The sequence below is a fragment of the Nerophis ophidion genome, linkage group LG09 (genome assembly GCF_033978795.1).
Source record: "Nerophis ophidion isolate RoL-2023_Sa linkage group LG09, RoL_Noph_v1.0, whole genome shotgun sequence".
NCBI lineage: Eukaryota > Metazoa > Chordata > Actinopteri > Syngnathiformes > Syngnathidae > Nerophis > Nerophis ophidion.
In genome coordinates this window covers 416,399-438,189 of record NC_084619.1, presented here as the reverse complement: position 1 = coordinate 438,189, position 21,791 = coordinate 416,399, and the positions used below count along the sequence as shown (strand labels likewise).

The following is a 21,791-nucleotide window of genomic DNA, read 5'->3' as shown; positions in this document are numbered from 1 at the left end:
CATATTGTTTTTAATGGGAGCCTCCAAGAAAAAGTGCTATTCGGACCGAGAAAACGACAATTTCCCCATTAATTTAAGAGAGGATGAAAGATTCGTGTTTGAGGATATTGATAGCGACGGACTAGAAAAAAAAAAAAAAACTCGATTGCATTGGGACGGATTCCGATGTTTTTAGACACATTTACTAGGACAATTCTGGGAAATCCCTTATCTTTCTATTGTGTTGCTAGTGTTTTAGTGAGTTTAAAAGTACCTGATAGTCAGAGGTGTGTGTCCACGGTGGTCTTGACGCGCAGTGTCTCAGGGGAGTCGACGGCAGCTATGGACGGCACAAACTCAGCCTTTCTCCGGTAAGAACTGACTTTTTAACCACAATTTTCTCATGTGTTCGGGATCCATGTTCTCTTGACCGCGCTCTGATCCATGTGGAAGTTTCACCTCCAGGAATTTTAAACAAGGAATCACCGTGTGTTTGTGTGGCTAAAGGCTAAAGCTTCCCAACTCCATCTTTCTACTGTGACTTCACCAATATTAATTGAACAAATTGCAAACGATTCAGCAACACAGATGTCCAAAAAACTGAATAATTATGCCGTTAAAGCAGACGACATTTATCTGTGTGCGTGCGCAGCACTCATACTTCCTAAAACCCTGTGACGTCTTGCGTACGCGTCATCATTACACAACGTTTCGAAGACGAAACTCCCGGGAAATTTAAAATTGTAATTTAGTAAACTAAAAAGGCCGTATTGGCATGTGTTGCAATGTTAATATTTCATCATTGATATATAAACTATCAGACTGCGTGGTGGGTAGTAGTGGGTTTCAGTAGGCCTTTAACAGTAAATGAACAGGTAGATTAATAATTCATTTTCTACCACTTATTATTTGACAAAATAATAGAATGAAAAATGACACAATAGGTTGGCTGAAATGTGGGTTCAGTTTCTGCTCAGTGACAGTGTGAATATTGTCTACCTCTTAATGTGGCTTCTGATCCTTAGGGCAAGTTCCTTCCCCACTGAAATATCCTCGACTTTGTCATTTACATCCCGTTGCACAGAACTTGGGAGTAAAGGCTCTTTGAATAACAGGTCAAGTTTATTTGAGACCACCCTGTGTTTGTTCTGTAGATCCAAAGTCTACATTCAAACAAACAATTTGTTCTTTGCAAATATGCTCTATGAACTTTTCCCTCAAGGGTGGATATGTCATTTTAATAAGGACCTAAACAGCACATCAGCACATTACTACATGATTTCTTGAGGCCAGAGTGTGTTTCAGCACCTTTGCTTGGTCCATTCAGGGAAATCGCACGATAAACAAGACTGGTTATTTTTTCCAGGTGGGTGGCATTTGACCTGTAATTTTTGCAAGTTTAGTAAAAATCAATAGCACTGACCTGCATGAAGTCCAAATGCCAGACAAAGTTGGCGAATCAAAGGTTAGTAAACTTACGCAACACTTTTGAAGCGTGGCAGCAGTCTGCTGCTGCACACTCGCCTTTGGGCTGATCTGCTGCCATCATGAACCTGAAGCTCATCTTCTTTTGCCTTTTCCTTGTTGTGATCCTCATCCCTGCTGAAGTATGTATTCACTCATCCCTACAGCTAGATGCTTAGTGTACACGACGCTGCAATATTAACTCTTGCTATTCCTGGTCATCCAGTTGTTAACCATATCTTATTTTTTTAAACACTGTAAATTAACTTATCACGATCGGAAATGCAACATTGACAGACTTTTCAAAGTTGGAACATTTCCATGGGAATTATTGCTTGGGATTGGAGAGCAATTTGCCAAATTGAATCTTTTTTGTGCGGCAATCATCATAAAACAGTGTTTCCCAACCTTTATTTACCCGAGGCACATATTTTAAATGAGAAAATCTCAAAGCACTTCACCAAAGAAAAATAATATGTGAATGGCATGACACAAGTTAATTATGTCACTCCTGCCTCTGGGTATCGTTTCCATATTATATACGGCTGTCAACTGATTAACATTTTAAATCCGATTAGTTGTATTATCTTTGAACTTTGATTAATCACGATAATTGTAGTTAAACATTTGCTTGCATACATTTTATAAACTTTAAAAATCCCTCCAATATTTTCCCACGTATGCCATTTTATTGTCAGAATTTCATACAGGAACATTCCTTTGATGCAGTGATTCAATAGTGGTATGCGGGCTTCATCTCGTGGTAAGCCAAATAATCACCTGATTAAAGTACAGTGTTTTATTTTCTGATATTCAAACACAGTGTTAAAACTAGGGTTGTCCCAATACCAATATGTTGGTACTGGTATAGGCGCCAGCGCCCCCCGGGACCCCAAAAGGGAATAAGCGGTAGAAAATGGATGGATGGATGGTATCAGTACCAAAATGTATTTCGATACTTTTCAAAATAAAGGGGACCAGAAAAAAAATATATATATTTTTGGCTTCATCTCAACAACTCCTACGATACTTTTAGCATTTGGTTCTTAATTTTACAAGATTAAAATACAAATTCAAAGGTGTTAAATACACTAAGCTATTCTTGTTGCACTCAAAGACCAATTTACAATTGTATTTTCTACATAGGATAGGGTAGAATAGGATAGGTATTTATTGTCATTGCACAAGTACAACAAAACCTTGTTTTCAGCACAAACCTGTTCAAGATTAGACGGGGGGCGGGGAAGCGGGGGGTTTGGGGCAGGGGGGGTCCTTTTTTTTTTTTTTTTCTTTGTCATGAAAAAGGGACGTTTTTGTCATGAAAAGGGGAGGTTTTTGTGGTTGGTGCACTACTTGTAAGTGTATATCGGGGTTTTTATGTTGATTTAATAAAAAATAAAAAAATAAATATATATATATATTTTTTTATTTTTTTTAAACAAAAATGTATAAAAAATGATTCTGCAGCCCGGTACCAATCGGGACACGGCCGGGACGCGGCCCGGTGGTTGGGGACCACTGCTTTAACCCATCGCTTGGGCAAAACAGATTATTGACATACTCAGATGACACTGCTGATCATTTTCTGTACAAGGAGACCTGGAAAATACTTTGTGTGATTAATCTGTGTTTATACATATTCCATAAGATATTTTTGTGATTAATCATACACTGCAAAAACTGAAATCTAAGTAAGATTAAATATCTCAAATAAGGGTGATATTTGCTTGTTTTCTGTCTGATAAAATAATTATTCTCACTAAGCAGATTTTATGTTCAAGTGTTTCACTTGTTTTAAGGGTTTTGGTCCTTAGTTAGGCCCTGCAATGAGTTGGCAACTTGTCCAGGGTTTACGCCGCCTTCCGATTGTAGGTAAAATAGGCACCAGCAGCCCCAAAGTGAATAAGCAGTAAAAAATGGATGGATGGATGGATGGTCCTAAATTATCTCAGTAAGATATTACAGCTTGTTGCTGAGATGTTATGACCTAAATTGAGTAAAACATGCTTCAAACTAGAATATCAACTGTTGCAAAGCTGTGTCATCAACACTCACAAGCATAAAACTACTTTTTTTAAAGTAAGAATTTGTTATTTCAAGCATGGAAAAAAAATCATGACTTTGACACAACTTTGTCTCATAATTAAAATGTATGACAGCCAAATGGACTTTGCTGTTTTATTTTCAATTAAACAATAGAAAATACGTACTCATATAGTAGTACAGTTGGCACAGTTGAGTAAACTGACAGTTACTATTTAAACATTTCACATGTGACATTTCAAACTATTTTGAACAGAAAAAGTTCATGCACATTCAGATGAATTCTTCAAAATTCCAATTAAAAAAAATTAGGCCGGGGGCTGGGCTGTATATGTGCACACTAATTGACTGAAAGAGCGGCAGCACGGTGGAAGAGGGGTTAGTGCATGTGCCTCACAATACGAAGGTCCTGAGTAGTCCTGAGTTCAATCCCGGGCTAGGGATCTTTCTGTGTGGAGTTTGCATGTCTTCCCTGTGACTGCGTGGTTTCCCTCCGGTTACTCTGGCTGCCTCCCACTTCCAAAGACAGGTTGATTGGCAACACTAAATTGGCCCTAGTGTATGAATGTGAGTGTGAATGTTGTCCAGGGTGTATACCGCCTTCCGCCCGAATGCAGCTGAGATATGCTCCAGCGACCCCCGCGACCCCAAAAGGGACAAGCGGTAGAAAATGAATGGATGACTGAAAGAGCACGCACTGTCGGACAATGTTGCTAACCCTGCCCTTCTCATCACCTCTTCATTGGTGATGTGGTCTCTCCATGAGATCCTCAAGATATATCTGAGGCACCGTCGGTGGAAGACATCCGGGTTGTTTGTAATGCTTGATGTCTTCATCCACGTCTCACAGGCATTGGTCACTGTAGGGATGACCACTGACATATAGAGGCGCAGCTTTGTGGACGTACTGATAGATTTTGATGACCAGATTTTCCGGAGGCGTTAGAAGACTCCTGCAGCTTTTCCGATTCTAGTCTGTACATCTTTTTCTGCGTCTCCAGTGTTTGAAATGGTGCTTCCCAGATAAGTGAAGTTCTTAACGTACTCTATGCCTTGTTTGCCTACGGTGAGCAGTGGAACGTTTTCGTCTTGTGCGGAGGTCATGGCCTTGGTCTTCTTTTGGCTTGTACGCAGGCCAACATTTTCCCCTTGGTCATGCAGATTGTTGGTCAATTTTTGGAGGGCAGCGTAGGAATGGCTGAGCTGGGCCAACTCGTCTGCAAAGTCCACATCTGCCAGTTTGTCCCCTCCCCACTTAATGCCGAGGTTTGTTCCGACGACAGACTTCCTCATGACAAAGTCAATGACAATTATGAACAGTAAGGGGGACAAGATGCAACCCTGTCTTACCCCGGTCACAATGTCAAAGTCGTCGGTTGTGCTGTTTCACTCGACAGGTGGCGTAGTGGTACAGGGCTCTGAAGATGTTGACGTACTTTGAAGGTATACCGTATAGCTGGAGGATCTGCCATACTCATTCCCGGTGGATGCTGTCGAAGGCTTTCTTGAAATCGATGTAATTGATGATGAGGGGTGTCTGGAGTTCTTGGCACTGTTCTAATATGTTCCGCCACACATCGATTAATCTATCGCGACAAACTAATGCACTGCGGCACAGATGTTGGGAATAACCGTCATAAGTTTGATTGTTTACTCTATTCAGCATACAGATTATTGGTGTTGAAATTGAATTTAAATGGATTTAAATAAGCCATTCAAATAACTGATTACAAAAAAAAAGTGACTGCAACCAAATTTTGTTCAACCATTCTAGAAACAAACCAATTTCTTTCCAATGATTCAGACAAAACCTAAAAAGCACAAAAAACATCAACATCATCATCCTCATCATCATCATCATCATCATGGGCATGACCATGAGCACAATGAAATGAGGGCTGTTAAACATGGAAAACTGGACAAAAGGAAAGAACGATTTCAGGACATAATAGCGGGTAATTGATCTCTTTTTTTTAATACACATAACAGATAATGGCCGTTTGTTTGAATCACATCATTTGTGTTTTTAGACCGTTTCTTTGGGTTTTTGGAGGAGTTTGGTGATGACGACGATGAGGATGATGAAGTCAGTGAATGGCTTTTTGATCTCCAAGAACCAGCAGGTAAGAAATATGACACACACACACACACACACATATATACACACTTTCTGTCATCCTTTGATATGCAACATTGCCTTTTAAATCCCTTGATGTTACTTTGTTTTCTTTTCCCCAACTTTTTCTCAGGCAAATGCAACCCCAACCCGTGTGAAAATAATGGAGTCTGTGAGGAGAAAGGGAAAAAAGGTTTCAAATGTGACTGTCCAGGACCTTACAGGGGAAGGAGATGCGAGAAAGGTTGGAGAAATCGTCTTATTAGGGCAGTGGTTCTAAAATTGGGGTACGCGTATCCCTGGGGGTTCTTGAAGGTATGCCAATGGGTACGTGACATTTTTTTGTAAATATTGTAAAAATAGCAACAATTCAAAAACCCTTTATAAATATATTTATTGAATAATACTCCAACAAAATATGAATGTAAGTTCATAACCTGTGAAAAAAAATACAACAATGCAATATTCAGTGTTGACAGCTAGATCTTTTGTGTTCCATAAATATTGATGTTAAAAATGTATTTTTTTGAGAAGAAATGTTTACAATTAAGTTCATGAATCCAGATGGATCTCTATTACAATCACCAAAGAGGGCACATTAAGTTTATGATTACTTCTATGTATAGAAGTCTGTATTTATAATTGAATCACTTGTTTATTTTTCAAACAAGTTTTTAGTTATTTATAGATCTTTTTTTTCAAATAGTTCAAGAAAGACCACTACAAATGAGCAATATTTGTTATACAATTTAAGAAATCAGAAACTGATGACATAGTACTGTATTTTACTTCTTTATCTCTTTTTTTCAACCAAAAACGCTTTGCCCTGATTAGGGGGTACTTGAATTAAAAGATTGTTCACAGGGGGTACATCACTGAAAAAAGGTCGAGAACCACTGTATTCGGGCACAGGTGTCCAACTCAAGGCCTGGGGGCTAAATCTGGCGGGCCACATTATTTTGTGTGGCCCATCCCATAATTTTAACATGGCATGCCATAATATGGCCCACCTTGTCATTTTTAACATGGTCTTCCACACAATTTTAACATGGTCTGCCATGTAATTTATGTGGCAGGCCAAATCATTTTATGTGACCCACCACATCATTTATGTGACCAGCGAAGACTGGGGAAAAAATCCCACTTTGACTACGTTTGCACTGCAGGCCAAAATGGTAAATTGTGTTCTTGATCAGACTGTAATTCCTCGACGTCACTTGTATGCGCAGTTCGATAAAGTGAAAACAAAGGAAGTTAACTGGATTCCATAAATGAGGAAGTCGCTACTACTACAAAATAAAATAAAAAGTCGCCACACGTTAAAAATGAGTGTTATTTTACGTGAAAATAAATGTAAGTAAAGTAAATGGATGTATCGAAATTTATATATAGCCGAAGTTTCTGTGCTTTATCCGTTATACAATGCTCAATACCGGGGTAGAGCGGAATATACGTTAGGTCAGGGAAACCCGTGAAACAAGCTTGTAGGTATGAAATAGCCTATGTGTTTTTTCCAGCCCTAATATAAATAAATATATATATATATATATATATATATATATATATATATATATATATATATATATATATATATATATATATATATATATATATATATATATATGTATATACATATAATGTAATATGTATAATGTATGAAGCTAAGGTAGATCCACGCTGATGTCCTTGTTGCCTCTACTAAACAGCCGTAAAAATGTTCTACCGCTCATTCCCTTTGGGGTTGCGTGGGGCGCTGGTGCCTATCTCAGCTACAATCGGGCGAAAGGTGGGGTACACCCTGGACAAGTCGCCACCTCATCACAGGTATAGGGGCGTGGTGATTGGCTCATGTGTTACCTAGGACGTGTTTCCGTCTGTGGCGGCATGTTGAAATGATTTCACTGCGCTTGTCGAGGGATGACTGGTCTGGGTGATATATAATAAACAGTTTCTCTTTCAAGCATAGGTTGCATTTTTTATTACCACTGTTGTAAGGTGTGCTGGATGCAAGAATTCGCCAGGTTATTGAATATTTAACATTATTGTCTTTGAGGTTCCAAATGTGCTTGCTGAGTTCTGTAGAATTCCGCAAGGTATGGTTTCCAAAGGTGGCCTTGTGATTGCTCCATCTGGCTTTAAACACTCCTTCAGTTAATCCTACGTACGTGTCGGATGTGCTAATGTCCTTGCGTATTACCTTTGCTTGGTAAACGACTGATGTTTGTAAGCACCCCCCATTGAGAGGGCAATCAGGTTTCTTGCGACAGTTACATTCCTTATTGGATTCAGAGTCGTTTAGTCTGGGGGTAGGCATATATACATATATATATATATATATATATATATATATATATATATATATATATATATATATATATATATATATATATATATATATATATATATATATATATATATATATAGGCCCTGCGATGAGATGGCGACTTGTCCAGGGTGTACCCCGCCTTCCGCCCGATTGTAGCTGAGATAGGCAACAGCGACCCCAAAAGGAAATAAGAGGTAGAAAATGGATGGATGAATGGATGGGATGTATATATATATATATATATATATGTATATATATATATATATATATATATCCATCCATCCATTTTAAACCGCTTATTCCCTTTTGGGGTCGCGGGGGGCGCTGGCGCCTATCTCAGCTACAATCGGGCGGAAGGCGGGGTACACCCTGGACAAGTCGCCATCTCATCGCAAATATATCTATCTATATCTATCCATATCTATCTATCCATATCTATCTATATCTATCTATATCTATCTATATATCTATATTTATCAATATATATATAAATCTAAATACATACAATGTATGAAGCTAGATCCACGTCGATGCCCTTTTTGCCTCTACTTAAATATATATATATATATGTATATATACTAGGGGTGGGCAAATTAGTGCGTTAATTATGAGTTAACTCATCAATCTATTTACGCGACAATTATTTTATCGCACATTTGCGTATGTTGTTTACATGCTTTTATTTTGTTAACGCCTTTTTTTAACAAGATGGCGTCGCCCGGCGTTGAGGGGCTCTTGGTAAAGATGGAACATTTGGCAAAAATACCGGACAACTCTGCAAATTTCATGGCTGGCTTACAGCGTGGTCACTTCGGGATCACTTACGACTGCCAGACAATTCTGAATGTGGATAGATTGGGCCGTTTTGGACTGAATGACGCGTGCTTGCTAGACCGGCTAGCTAGCATGGGAATACTTTGCCGGCTACATCCAGCGGCCTGTGAAGCAGCGGAGTATATGTGTTGTCTGTTCATTTATGAATAATGCAGACGAGGCGTATTGGCTGAGTTCTTAACGTTTGCTTTTAAGAGCGTGCATATCACAACATACAAGATGCCGTCATGGCGACACAACCTATACCGGGCTACCGCGCATGCTCGTCACTCCTGTTGCATGCTGGGTAGGGTAGTTCTTTTATTCCCTGGCTCATAACATCACAATATAGTACCATGTATATGATGCGTTCAGTTTATCAAAGCACCAAGCAAACAATCGGAAAATTCCCATCATATCAATTCCTAGATATGGTCATAATTATTTTAAGTGCACTACGCAGAATAAACACGACATTATTAATATTGCTACTACGGATAATTTGATCAAAAATTCCCTAAAACAGCCCACTACCTATAATATAGGTTTTTTAAACATAAGATCCCTGATAAAAAAAATGTTTCTGCTGTTACCTCAGAAATTGCCTGTTCAGATGTTATGATTGTGGCTCAGAGATTTGTATGTAGATTATATTTATTATCCATGACAAACAGGATAACTTAAATACCCTGGCAGTGGTAGTAATAAGCTTAAATGTTTGTATTTACATTTTTTGAGTTGATTTTCATAAAATATGCTATTTAACTGCTACTGTTTAACAAGGAATGATTTAAATTGCGTTTGCACAACAAATGTTTTGGCGCTTTTGTTCATGTGGGGGAATATTCCAATCAAGGTGCACTACACACTACTTTTGTATTCATTATTGGGCTTTGCGTATACAATGCAGTTAATCACGATTAATCAGAGAAATAGTGTGATTAACTTCGATTAAAATTTTTAATCGTTGCCCAGCCCTAATATATACATATATATATATAGATATATATATATATATATATATATATATATATATATATATATATATATATATATATATATACATATATATATATATATATATATATATATAATATATATACATATATATATATATATATATATATATATATATATATATATATATATATATATATTTATATATATATATATATATATATATATATATATTTATATACAGCCCGGCCCCTGGCCAAATTATTTTAACCCAGTGCGGCCCCTGGGTCAAAAAGTTTAGGAACCCTGTTCTAGAGTCACGGTTTGCTGACCCCCGACCTAAGATTTCAAAGCAAATTATCCATCAATCTGTAAAAAATGTAATAATCAATAACAGTTGCTTTTGCATATTTTGTAACAAAGCTATTATATGTTTATATTCATACTTTACATATGTATTTAATGTAACATGTGGCCCTCTAAGAGCAGCCACAACTGCAATGTGGCCCTCAAAGCAAATGAGTTTGACAGCCCTGTATTCGGGTGTAGGCATTGGTTCCAAACAGCATATAACCGTTGCAAAAATAAAAATGGATTAACATTTCAGGTCGAAAAGTTTGCAAGAGAGGTAGATGTGGCCGTGGCGATTGTGTGCTGACTTCCACCCCTCCGTTCTATGAGTGCAAATGCAAGCAGCCCTTCCAGCCTCCAAATTGCAGAACATGTGAGGAATTGATCAAAACTAATAAATGCCTGCTTTTAATCATGCCTAAGGTTACGAAATAAAGTTGTTTTGCTTCTTCCTCAGATAATCTGTGTGAACCTAATCCTTGTAAGAATGGTGGAGCGTGCATCAAGGATGGTAACGACTTTGACTGCGAGTGTCCGCCGGGATTCACAGGAAAGTTCTGCCATGTTGGTAAATACTGTACTACATATAATCCTTGACTCATTATTTGAACTTAATTCAAGAGTGCTATCATTCCAAGGCCCAAATGATTGTTATACTGATGACGGGGAGTCATATCGTGGCAATGTGAGCGAGACGGTAGGTGGTGCTGAATGCCTCTATTGGAACTCCCATTTCATCCTGGAGAAGGGAACGGATCCTTTCAACAACTTTGAGGACAGTGACGGCCTTGGTCCTCATAACTTCTGCAGGTGGGCTATTTCGCTATAATTGTAACAGTGTGTCTTGCTTGGCAATTTGTCCCGCCGTGCCCCTTGATATGACATCTCTGTGTTAAGAATGGCCATGAAGAGCAGATACAAGAAAACTTTTTCCAAGGAGCATATAGTCTAATTTGCATCGACGGCCATTACGCATGTGCATGTAATTATAATGGACGCTGCAGGAGAGAGGAATAGCGTTTAGGCAGGGACCGTGGAAGAGAAGAAAGTGAGTGTGAAGGACAGTCCTGAGAAGAAAAAGTGGATGCAATTTATTGAATTGAGGATATAGATCATTAAAAAAGACAGGGTGTGTCACAAACTTGGCAAAGAAATTTGAGCTGGTAGTCTGCACCATATTGAAGCAAATTGAGTCAAGCGCCAGGATGATGAAATAATATACATATGGTGAGGCGGCTAATGGTGTGTTTGACGGAGAAGCAGCAAAAAGGGAATACCGTAAAAGTCCACTCTCCAAGATAAATACTGTAGATTAATTCATAAAACTAGTGTAGTTGTTAGTAGTATATTCTATTGTATTTTTAAACAATATTTATCATATTTCATTAAATTGCTTTGAATTAATGTCAAAGACATGCACCTGGGGATAGGTTGACTGGCAACACTAAATTGGCCCTAGTGTGTGAATGTGAGTGTGAATGTTGTCTGTCTATCTGTGTTGGCCCTGCGAGGAGGTAGCGACTTGTCCAGGGTGTACCCCGCCTTCCGCCCGATTGTAGCTGAGATAGGCGCCAGCGCCCCCCGTAACCCTGAAAAGGGAATAAGCGGTAGAAAATGGATGGATGGATGGATGGGGAGATGTTGATTTGAGTTTGAGTTAAGCGCTCTGGCTCAGACCCAAGTAAACTCATTAGTTAAGGTACTACTACAATTGCTTGAAAAATGGGTATCTCGAAGGGTCTGAATACTGGCCAAATATGACTAATACGCTACGTTTGCAGCAATAATCCCTCCTGCAAACATCTTCTTATTCTCTGGCAGAGCAGATGCATATGAAGTGTGTTTAAAAGCAGAGTTATGATCCATGCTGCCACCTACTGTATGAAGTTGTAATCACAATCTACATTCACAGACAGTCCCAATGTAATTGGTTCATGAGCGAGGGTGAACCTATAGACCAGGGGTCGGGAACCTTTTTGGCTGAGAGAGCCATGAAAGCCAAATATTTTAAAATGTATTTCCGTGAGAGCCATTTAATATTTTTAACACCGAATACAACTGTCAGATTCAAACACTGATGACATCTATTAAACAGACAAGAAGCAAGGAATTAAACAGAGACAGGATTCAATTTAGCTCAATGAGGAGAAACTCACAGACCTGTACCCTTGTACGGTGTCGTCCCTCGCTCTGACAAGAGAATTCTACGCCTCCTCTTTTATTTGGACTTTCCCTGATTACAGCAACTAAATGCATGCATTTTTAAGTAAGACCAACATTTTTAGAGTATAATAAGTCTCTTATTCTTTTTAATAACTTTGTTATTCTGAAGCTAACCAACAATAAAATAAATACTTTTGACCATTAATGCGACTTCATGAACAGGTGCGATAGAAACGGATGGATGGATTAAAATGCACGAGAATGTTTTATATTTTCAATGTTATTTTTAACACTGTGATTACTAGTGGAATTATTAATTTCTTATCGTGTTAAGCAACGTCAGCTAAGATTTATCTGAGAGCCAGATGCAGTCATCAAAAGAGCCACATCTGGCTCGAGAGCCATAGGTTCCCAACCCCTGCTATAGACTTAGACTTCGTCAAACTTTATTGATCCACAAGGGAAATTGTTCCACACTGTAGCTCAGTTTCAAAGGATGGAAAGGGAACGGATAGAAACGATAATGCAGGTATTAAGTAGACTAAAAATGTACCGTGGTAGCAATACAAAATATACCATATATGTAATTTTTACATATTATATATACATTATACAAACCCCGTGTCCATACGAGTTGGGAAATTGTGTTAGATGTAAATATAAACGAAATACAAAAATTTGCAAATCATTTCCAACCCATATTCAGTTGAATATGCTACAAAGACAACATATTTGATGTTCAAACTGATAAACATTTTTTTTTTTTTGCAAATAATCATTAACTTTAGAATTTGATGCCAGCAACACGTGACAAAGAAGTTGGGAAAGGTGGCAATAAATACTGATAAAGTTGAGGAATGCTCATCAAACACTTATATGGAACATCCCACAGGTGTGCAGGCAAATTGAGAACAGTTGGGTGCCATGATTGGGTATAAAACCAGCTTCCATGAAATGCTAAGTAATTCACAAACAAGGATGGGGTGAGGGTCACCACTTTGTAAGCAAATTGTCGAACAGTTTTAGAACAACATTTCTCAACGAGCTATTGCAAGGAATTTAGGGATTTTACCATCTACGGTCCGTAAAATCCTCAAAAAGTTCAGAGAATCTGGAGAAATCACTGCACTTAAGCGATGATATTACGGACTTTTGATCCCTCAGGCGGTACTGCATCAAAAACCGACATCAGTTTGTAAAGGATATCACCACATAGGCTCAGGAACACTTCATAAAATCACTGTCAGTAACTACAGTTGGTCGCTACATATGTAAGTGCAAGTTAAAACTGTACTATGCAAAGCCAAATCCATTTATCAACAATATCCTGAAACGCCGCCGGCTTGACAGGGCCCGAGCTTACCTAAGATGGACTGATGCAAAGTGGAAAGCTGTTCTGTGGTCTGACGAGTCCACATTTCAAATTATGTTTGGAAACAGAGGACGTGGTGTCCTCTGTAACAAAGAGGAAAATAACCATTCGGATTGTTATAGGTGCAAAGTTCAAAAGCCAGCATTTGTGATGGTATGGGGGTGTTTTAGTGCCCAACTTACACATCTGTGAAGGCACCATTGATGCTGAAAGGTCCATACAGGTTTTGGAGCAACATATGTTGTCATCCAAGCAACGTTATCATGGACACCCCTGCTTATTTCAGCAAGACAAGTGTTACAACAGCGTGGCTTTGTAAAAAAAAGAGTGTGGGTACTTTCCTGGGCCGCCTGCAGTCCAGAACTGTCTCCCATCGAAAATGTGTGGCGCATTATGAAGCGTAAAAGAGTTGTATTGTAAAACTTACAATAGTTCCTCGGGTGATGAATGAAGAAACCATACGAGTAGTATGGCATGGATGGCTAGCAGACGAAACGGCAGTTGTACTTCCGGTTCACGGCACTAAACAGTAGGAAACACTGTAGACCAGGGCTATTCAACTACATAATGAAGAAAGCCAGAGTTTTAAGAGTCCAAGGGCTCGGGCGCCGGACTTTGAAATGTGGATGTTTTGTCAGGAAGTGCCTCTGCAGGTTATATTCTTTTGAGACTTAGTCTTCTTAAAGGCCTACTAAAATGAGATTTTCTTATTTAAATGGGCAAAGCAGGTCTATTCTATGTGCCATACTTGATCATTTTGCGATATTGCCATATTTTTGCTGAAAGGATTTAGTAGAGAACATCCACAATAAATCCCTGCCTTTACCGGAAGTTGCAGACGATGACGTCACATTTTGACGGCTCCTCACATATTTACATTGTTTTTAATGGAGCCTCCAACAAAAACAGCTATTCGGACCGAGAAAACGACAATTTCCCCTTTAATTTGAGCGAGGATGAAAGATTTCTGTTTGAGGATATTGATAGCGACGGACGAGAAAAAATAAAAAAACGGGATTGCATTTGAACGGATTCAGATGTTTTTAGAGACATTTACTAGGATAATTCTGGGAAATCCCTTATCTTTCTATTGTGTTGCTAGTGTTTTAGTGAGTTTAACAGTACCTGTTAGTCGGTGGTGTGTGTCCCCGGGTGTCTTGACGCGCAGTGTCTCAGGGAAGTCGACGGCAGCTTTATGGGCGGCACAAGCTCAGCTGATCTCCGGTAAGAAGCAACTTTTTACCACAATTTTCTCACCGAAACCTGCTGGTTGACTTTCGGTCGGGATCCATGTTCGCTTGACCACTGTGATCCATAGTAAAGTTTCACCTCCGGGAATTTCAAATAAGGAATCACCATGTGTTTGTATGGCTAAAGGTTAAAGCTTACCAACTCCATCTTTCTACTTTGACTTCTCCAATATTAATTGAACAAATTGCAAAAGATTCAGCAAGACAGATGTCCAAAATACTGTGTAACTACGCCGTTAAAGCAGACGACTTTTAGCTGTGTGTGTGCGCAGCGCTAATATTTCCTAACAGCCTGTGACGTCACGTGTACACGTCATCATTACGCGACGTTTAAAAGAAGAAACTCCCGGGAAATTTAAAATTGCAATTTAGTAAACTAAAAAGGCCGTATTGGCATGTGTTGCCCATCCATCCATTTTCTACCGCTTATTCCCATTTGGGGTTGCGGGGGGCGCTGGCACCTATCTCAGCTACAATCGGGTGGAAGGCGGGGTACACCCTGGACAAGTCGCCACGTCATCGCAGGGCCAACACAGAAAAACACACAACATTCACACACTAGGGCCAATTTAGTGTTGCCAATCAACCGATCCCCAGGTGCATGTCTTTGGAGGTGGGAGGAAGCCGGAGTACCCGGAGGGAACCCACGCATTCACGGGGAGAACATGCAAACTTCACACAGAAATATCCCGAGCCTGGATTTGAACCCAGGACTGCAGGACCTTCGTATTGTGAGGCAGACGCACTAACCCCTCTTCCACCGTGATGCCCAGCTTGTGTTGCAATGTTAATATTTCGTCATTGATTAATAAACTATCAGACTGCGTGGTGAGTAGTAGTGGGTTTCAGTAGGCCTTTAATTACAAAGTAAACACTTGAGCTTTGACACTGCACTATCAAAAAATGTATTATTCTTCTCTTGCTACTCAATTCCAGCGTGTGCAGCTAGTTGCCGGTACGAAGAAACAGAAGCTCCAGAAGGTTTATTGTGGATCGATGTTCCTTCCTGAATTGGATTAATTTAAACGTATTTATTCATTTACATAGTAAGTCTGAAAATATAAGGTTAAAATAAACATTACTAAAGTATAACGTCCATTGTGTCTTTTACCTAAATAATGTCTATTGTGTATTTTACATAGGTATAGTCTCAATACATTCACACAACTACATATGTTTACGCTTACAGAAATTAAACAACATCTACAGTACATCAAACATTGCACATAATGTAACAGTAAATGACTCATCACAATTAAACCTAGGGTGTAGCGTTGCCCTCTACTGGTCATATTTAGCGCTACATGTATTAAGCGAACTCTGATCGCCCAGCGTTACTCTTAAACAAAAAACAACACGACCATGAATACAAAATACATCACGATTTCAGTCATTTTAAAACAAAAGGAAAATAAATATCTTTTGACCAAGTTTCATAATGTAGCTCACATGTGTGTATGTCTACCCTTGTTGCCGCTTGTCTAAAACACTGTTTACGTTGCTGAAAAGGTCCAACAAATAACAATGACTTAATCAATTCGTACTTTGTTATTTAGTCATTATTAAAAGTAAATTTTTGCAACTTATTTTTTATTTTGTTATTAGGGTTCATCGTGACACATATGCCTTGCTGTTGTCCCATGTGGGGTGGTATGATGTTCGGAGGGCCAAATGAAAAAAGCTTTGGTGGGCCGGATGTGGCCCGCAAGCCGCCAGTTGAATTGGCCTGCTGTAGACATTCAACCTGCAGCAAGTGCAGTGAGCCAACCGGTCCAAAAGATGGTGCCGTAGTACAAATAATATCACACCTTTTCAGTGTCTCTGTTGGAGCTTTATGAAAACTATTTGTTTAACACAAAATATTATGACCGTCAGTGAAGAAAAATCCATATTTTAGTCGCACCGTTTTTCAAGTCGCAGGATTCAAAGCGTAGGAAAAAGGGATTTGCTTATTCTAGTCCGGAAAATATGTTATTTATTTGCCATCAATTTGTTTTAGTTCAAAACATGCCTCAAATTAAATTCAAGTTTTATTCTAAAAGTATTTCAAATGTTTCACAAAGCTCAGGTAAAGAAACTTGAACATTTATGCAAGGGCTGGAGTTAAAAAATAAGATTTTGCCAAGGCCCTAATTTGACCCCTAATGTGAGATTTTTTTTTTGCCTTTAGAAATCCAGATGGAGACTTGATGCCGTGGTGTTTCTTCAGAAGAGGCAATAAGCTGCTGTGGAACTACTGTGATGTCAATGAGTGCTCTGATGGTAAGTCAACTCTTTGTCTTTCAAACACACATAAACAAATGTAATGTCTCATATATGTATGTCTTTGTGGTGGCACTTAGACATTTCCCCTTCAGCCTCCCCTGCCACCCCTGCGCCTTCAGCCCCCCCTGCCACCCCTGCGCCTTCAGCTCCCCCTCAGCCTACTCAAAATCCCCAGCCGCCAACAGCTGACCCAAACCAAAAACCCACCCAGGCTCCCCAAGCTAGTGTAGTTGTACCTACTGCCACACTTTCGCCACGACAATTCAGCTCCTGTGGGAAGCCTCAGCCAAAGAAAGTCTCTACACGGATCTTTGGAGGATTGAAGGTGCCACCGGGGGCCACACCTTGGCAGGTGTCCCTCCAAATCAGACCAGAGGGCTCTGCCCAGTCACACAAGCACATCTGTGGAGGCGTTCTTATTGAAAGCTGCTGGGTACTCACAGCTGGACATTGCATGTAAGAACAATCTGAATAGATACAAAAACGTGCAAATATCTTCAACTTGTGGTGTTACCTTTCATGTGTTTGAACAGCGAACCAAGAAATGACATTCAGGTGGTTATGGGGGGACTGTCTCTGGATGCTGACGAGCCCACTGAACAGATCATTAACGTTGAAGAGGCTATTGTGCATGAGAACTACAGGGAGACTTCAACATCAGTTCACAATGACATAGGTGAGTGATTTTGTAGAATTGAACATCAAAACATTTTTAATTAAATCTAAATATTGGTGGACAATTCTAGATCTTTTTTTGTTTTAGCGTAAATTTAATTCAGACCAGTTCAAAATTAGCTGTAAGTGGCACAGCGACATAGCAAACGGTGTGTGTGGGTCAATGTATCTTTTGGTCATTGAATTGTTGTTTTATAAAAGGGAATTGAAAAAGAAAATATGATAGGTTTATTTAAATTTCATTTTGATTATAGAAAAGCAACAAAAAAAAAAAAAATACAGAATTTTTAATTGAAAAATAAGTGTTAAAGTGTTGACATAAAGCGTTAATATTTTTCATGTAGAAAAGCAATTATATACTAGATCAGTGGTTCTTTACCTTGTTGGAGGTACCGAACCCCACCAGTTTCATATGTGAATTCACCAAACCCTTCTTTAATAAAAAATAAAATGTTTTTTTTCAAATTCAAGACAGAGTTATATGTGTTTGGTAACACTTTAATATGGGGAACATATTCTAAGTAACAAAGACTTAAGTTAGAGTTTTTCGGACACTAGGGGAACATATTCTAAGTAGCAAAGACTTAATTTAGAGTTATTTGGTTAGGGTCAGGGTTATAATAAGGCCATGCCGAATAAGGCATTAATAAGTACTTAATAGAGCCAATATGTTAATAATTTGCATGTTGATAACCAACTAATTAATGGTGAATATGTCCCCCATACTAAAGTGTTACCATGTTTTTTTACTGGTGCACAAAATGAACCGTGCATGAACATCACCTTGTTCAAAGAACAAAACCAACACAGTGCATGAACTCACAACAAATTACACACCTGCAAATCAGTGTGACTTCTGCTCTTGCCGTATCCGTAATATGCCGATAGGGAGAAGTTTTTATTTACACGATGAGTCGGGTATGTCTTGATCTCCGCCGAACCCCTGAGCCCGACTCACCAAACCCCTAGGGTTCGATCGAACCCAGGTTAAGAACCACTGTACTAGATGAAAAACAGTTGGATTCCTATGTGATATGTTATATGACAAAAATTAAAATTACCAGTCAGCAGACAATAAATGATCAAAAACATGTTGGGGGTTTTTTCATTAATTGAAACTGAATTTTGCCTGTAGGGAAAAAAAACTGTGTTTGGTTGTATTTTGTGTCAGAAAGACCAGGGGATCACAGATCAGTGGGTTTTTATACATAAACACAGAATGATATAATGACGTACTGTGGTTATTGCTCTTTGACAGTATAAAATAAAATAAAAATTGTATTTTAAAAGTAAATGAATCCCCCTCATGAAAAAATAAATCAATGACCAAAACATGCTATACACTGACTGTGTGCATATGTACATTTCTATTTATTTCAAAAGTTTGAATATAGAATTTGTAATTATTTGAAATGTTCAACATTAGGCTGGAAGTTGTTGTTATTCTTTAGAATGGTTCAGTTAAAAAAAAAGAAATGAATTACTTTCAAAATTTAAAAAATGCATTATATCCTCCCCTTCACAGTCATTTTGTGTGTAACCGTGCCAATTTGCACAAATATTTCAAATGTACTAAATACAATGTAAATGCAAAACGGCCGCAGAACAGTTTTAGTCTTGATAAATCATATTGCAAGCACTTTATGACCATATATGCATCATTTCTCCCCAGTATTATGGGACTTCTGATAATCAGCATACTGCATATTTTGCATATACATCATGACATCATAGCTTACTCAGTGGCCTAGTGGTTAGAGTGCCCGCCCTGAGATCGGTAGGTTGTGAGTTCAAACCCCGACCGAGTCATACCAAAGACTATAAAACTGGGACCCATTACCTCCCTGCTTGGCACTCAGCATCAAAGGTTGGAATTGGGGGTTGAATCAATAAAAATGATTCACAGGCACAGCCACCACTGCTGCCCACTGCTCCCCTCATGATGGATCAAAAGGCAGTGTGTGTGTGACTGTCGTTGGTACTTTAACTTTTTAACTTGAACTATTAACAGATACACTGAATGGATTGCACTCTCTATTATGCTCATATCAGAGCAAAATAGCACAAAACTAGTAGATCAGATTTGCGTGCACAATCAAGTTTGCACATGTTATATTACATGCAAACCTCTAGCCGATCACCCATAGTCTTTCTTCATTTCCCGCTACAGCTGCATTAGATAACCAGGCAACAGTTAAAAAGGCATTATAACTTGGCCTTTCACTGTGGTATACAGTATGTACTATTTTTATGAGTCCAAAGATCAGCCAAAACTGTCAGCATAATAAAAAAATAATTAGACATGATTATGTGTATCTAAGAATATTCATTATATTATCCACTTATATAGCTTTGCTAAGACTGGAAGGTACTGATGGTGTTTGTGCCAATGAGACCCAGTTCGTAAAGACTGCCTGCTTGCCTGACGGCCCACTAGATGACGGGATGGAATGTACCATATCTGGTTGGGGTGCAACTGAGGAATGTAAGTTCTTCAAATAGAGTTTCCACAGGATAATTTATTTGTTTCCATTGAAATAACCTTACTTTACTACTGTAATTCACATCGCTATTCCTATGTGCAGCCGACTACGGTTCCAACCATTTGCTGCAAGCCAACGTTCTGCTGATCAACCAGGATAAATGCTCTGAAAGCAAGATTTATGGCAATGTTTTGGATAACGGCATGTTCTGCGCTGGCCACCTACAAGGAGGGGTAGATTCATGCCAGGTGAGTGAGGTCCAAGTTACATATTACTCATACAGTGAAGATCTGATTTGACCTTTTTAATCTTGTTGCAGGGTGACTCTGGAGGACCGCTCACTTGTGAGCAGAACAACGTCCACGTTGTCTACGGCTTGGTTAGCTGGGGAGATCAGTGTGGCAAGAAGAATAAACCGGGGGTGTATGCTCGGGTCACTAACTTCCTGGATTGGATCAAGTCAAAGACTCAAGCCAAACCTTGATAAACAGCCGCCTACAAGAGTAAAATAGCACTCTGGGTGAATAATAATGATCCATCCATTTTCTACTAATAATAATGATTATTATTATTATCATTAATATTATTTTTATTACTATTTAGATAATAACACTAATGATAATGATACACTACAAACCCAACTATTGATTTGGAATTTTGTGTTTTGTTTTTCCTGTAAGTATAATTATTTCAATCCAATAGGTCATTTTAAAGGACAACAACTGAAATTGTCTGTATATTTGCTTGTGATGTAATGTGTTTAATTGCTTATGGAGTGGCTTGTACACAAAGATATCCCACAATCTTGGTTTTGACCAGAAATTATCCATGTTTGCAATGTTCACACGTACATAAGTGAATTGAATCTAGAATCCATTAGGACATAAAACCTGAAATGAACATCCAATAACATCAGAGTGGCGCATTCCGATTGTTGGCTTGACCCCAGGATGCAGAGAATGCAGGTGAAATGGGAACAGCAGGCAAAAGCTACAATACTAATGCAGGAATTAGGAATGATAGCAAAACACTGTAGCATGCAGAAGGTGAAGCATACAGGATATGCCAAAAAATAACACAATGAATCAGCATCGCCTGACAGATGGTGCTGGTAAATTAACCCTCCTAATTACAAATACAGCACAAATCTGGAGGAACAGCGGCAAAGTTAGTGAAACACATGACAGCAATACAGCAAAAGATAATACAAAATCAAAACAGTCATGATGAATCAAGATAAACATAATGCAACTTGCTATTCTTTTTTATCATGTATGAGAGAAAAAAATGGTTCAGTGATGGTGCTCCAAGTTCAAAACATCCATCCGTCCATCGATTTTCTACCACTTGTCCCTCCCCTGGTTGGGGAGGGTCCTGGAGCCTAACCAAGCTGTAATTCAAAACATCGGTATCTCAAACTAACATATTCAATTGGTGCTGTCCCGCCCAAAACACACAATTTTCACATGCACCGTGCCTTTAAAAAAAGACTTTTAGATAATATTTTCTCAATAACAATATGATAAAATATTCT

General features: G+C 38.7%; 1 protein-coding gene across 2 annotated transcripts; it reads left to right on the top strand.

Annotated features, from left to right (window-relative positions):
* The first annotated feature begins 1,236 nt into the window (after window positions 1-1,236).
* Window positions 1,237-21,172, top strand: LOC133558872 (hyaluronan-binding protein 2-like). 2 transcript variants are annotated; one of them, XM_061910007.1, is made up of 13 exons: window positions 1,237-1,345; window positions 5,291-5,441; window positions 5,517-5,609; window positions 5,736-5,846; window positions 10,306-10,422; window positions 10,507-10,617; window positions 10,688-10,859; window positions 17,005-17,096; window positions 17,177-17,555; window positions 17,633-17,775; window positions 20,125-20,259; window positions 20,360-20,505; window positions 20,577-21,172. In XM_061910007.1, exons 2-13 carry the CDS (start codon window positions 5,378-5,380, stop codon window positions 20,739-20,741), a joined length of 1,728 nt encoding a protein of 575 aa, XP_061765991.1. In that variant the 5' UTR covers window positions 1,237-1,345; window positions 5,291-5,377; the 3' UTR covers window positions 20,742-21,172. The 2 variants fall into 2 exon arrangements, with proteins under 2 accessions (XP_061765991.1, XP_061765990.1); XM_061910006.1 differs by lacking the exon at window positions 1,237-1,345 and adding an exon at window positions 1,421-1,586.
* Window positions 21,173-21,791: the final 619 nt, after the last annotated feature.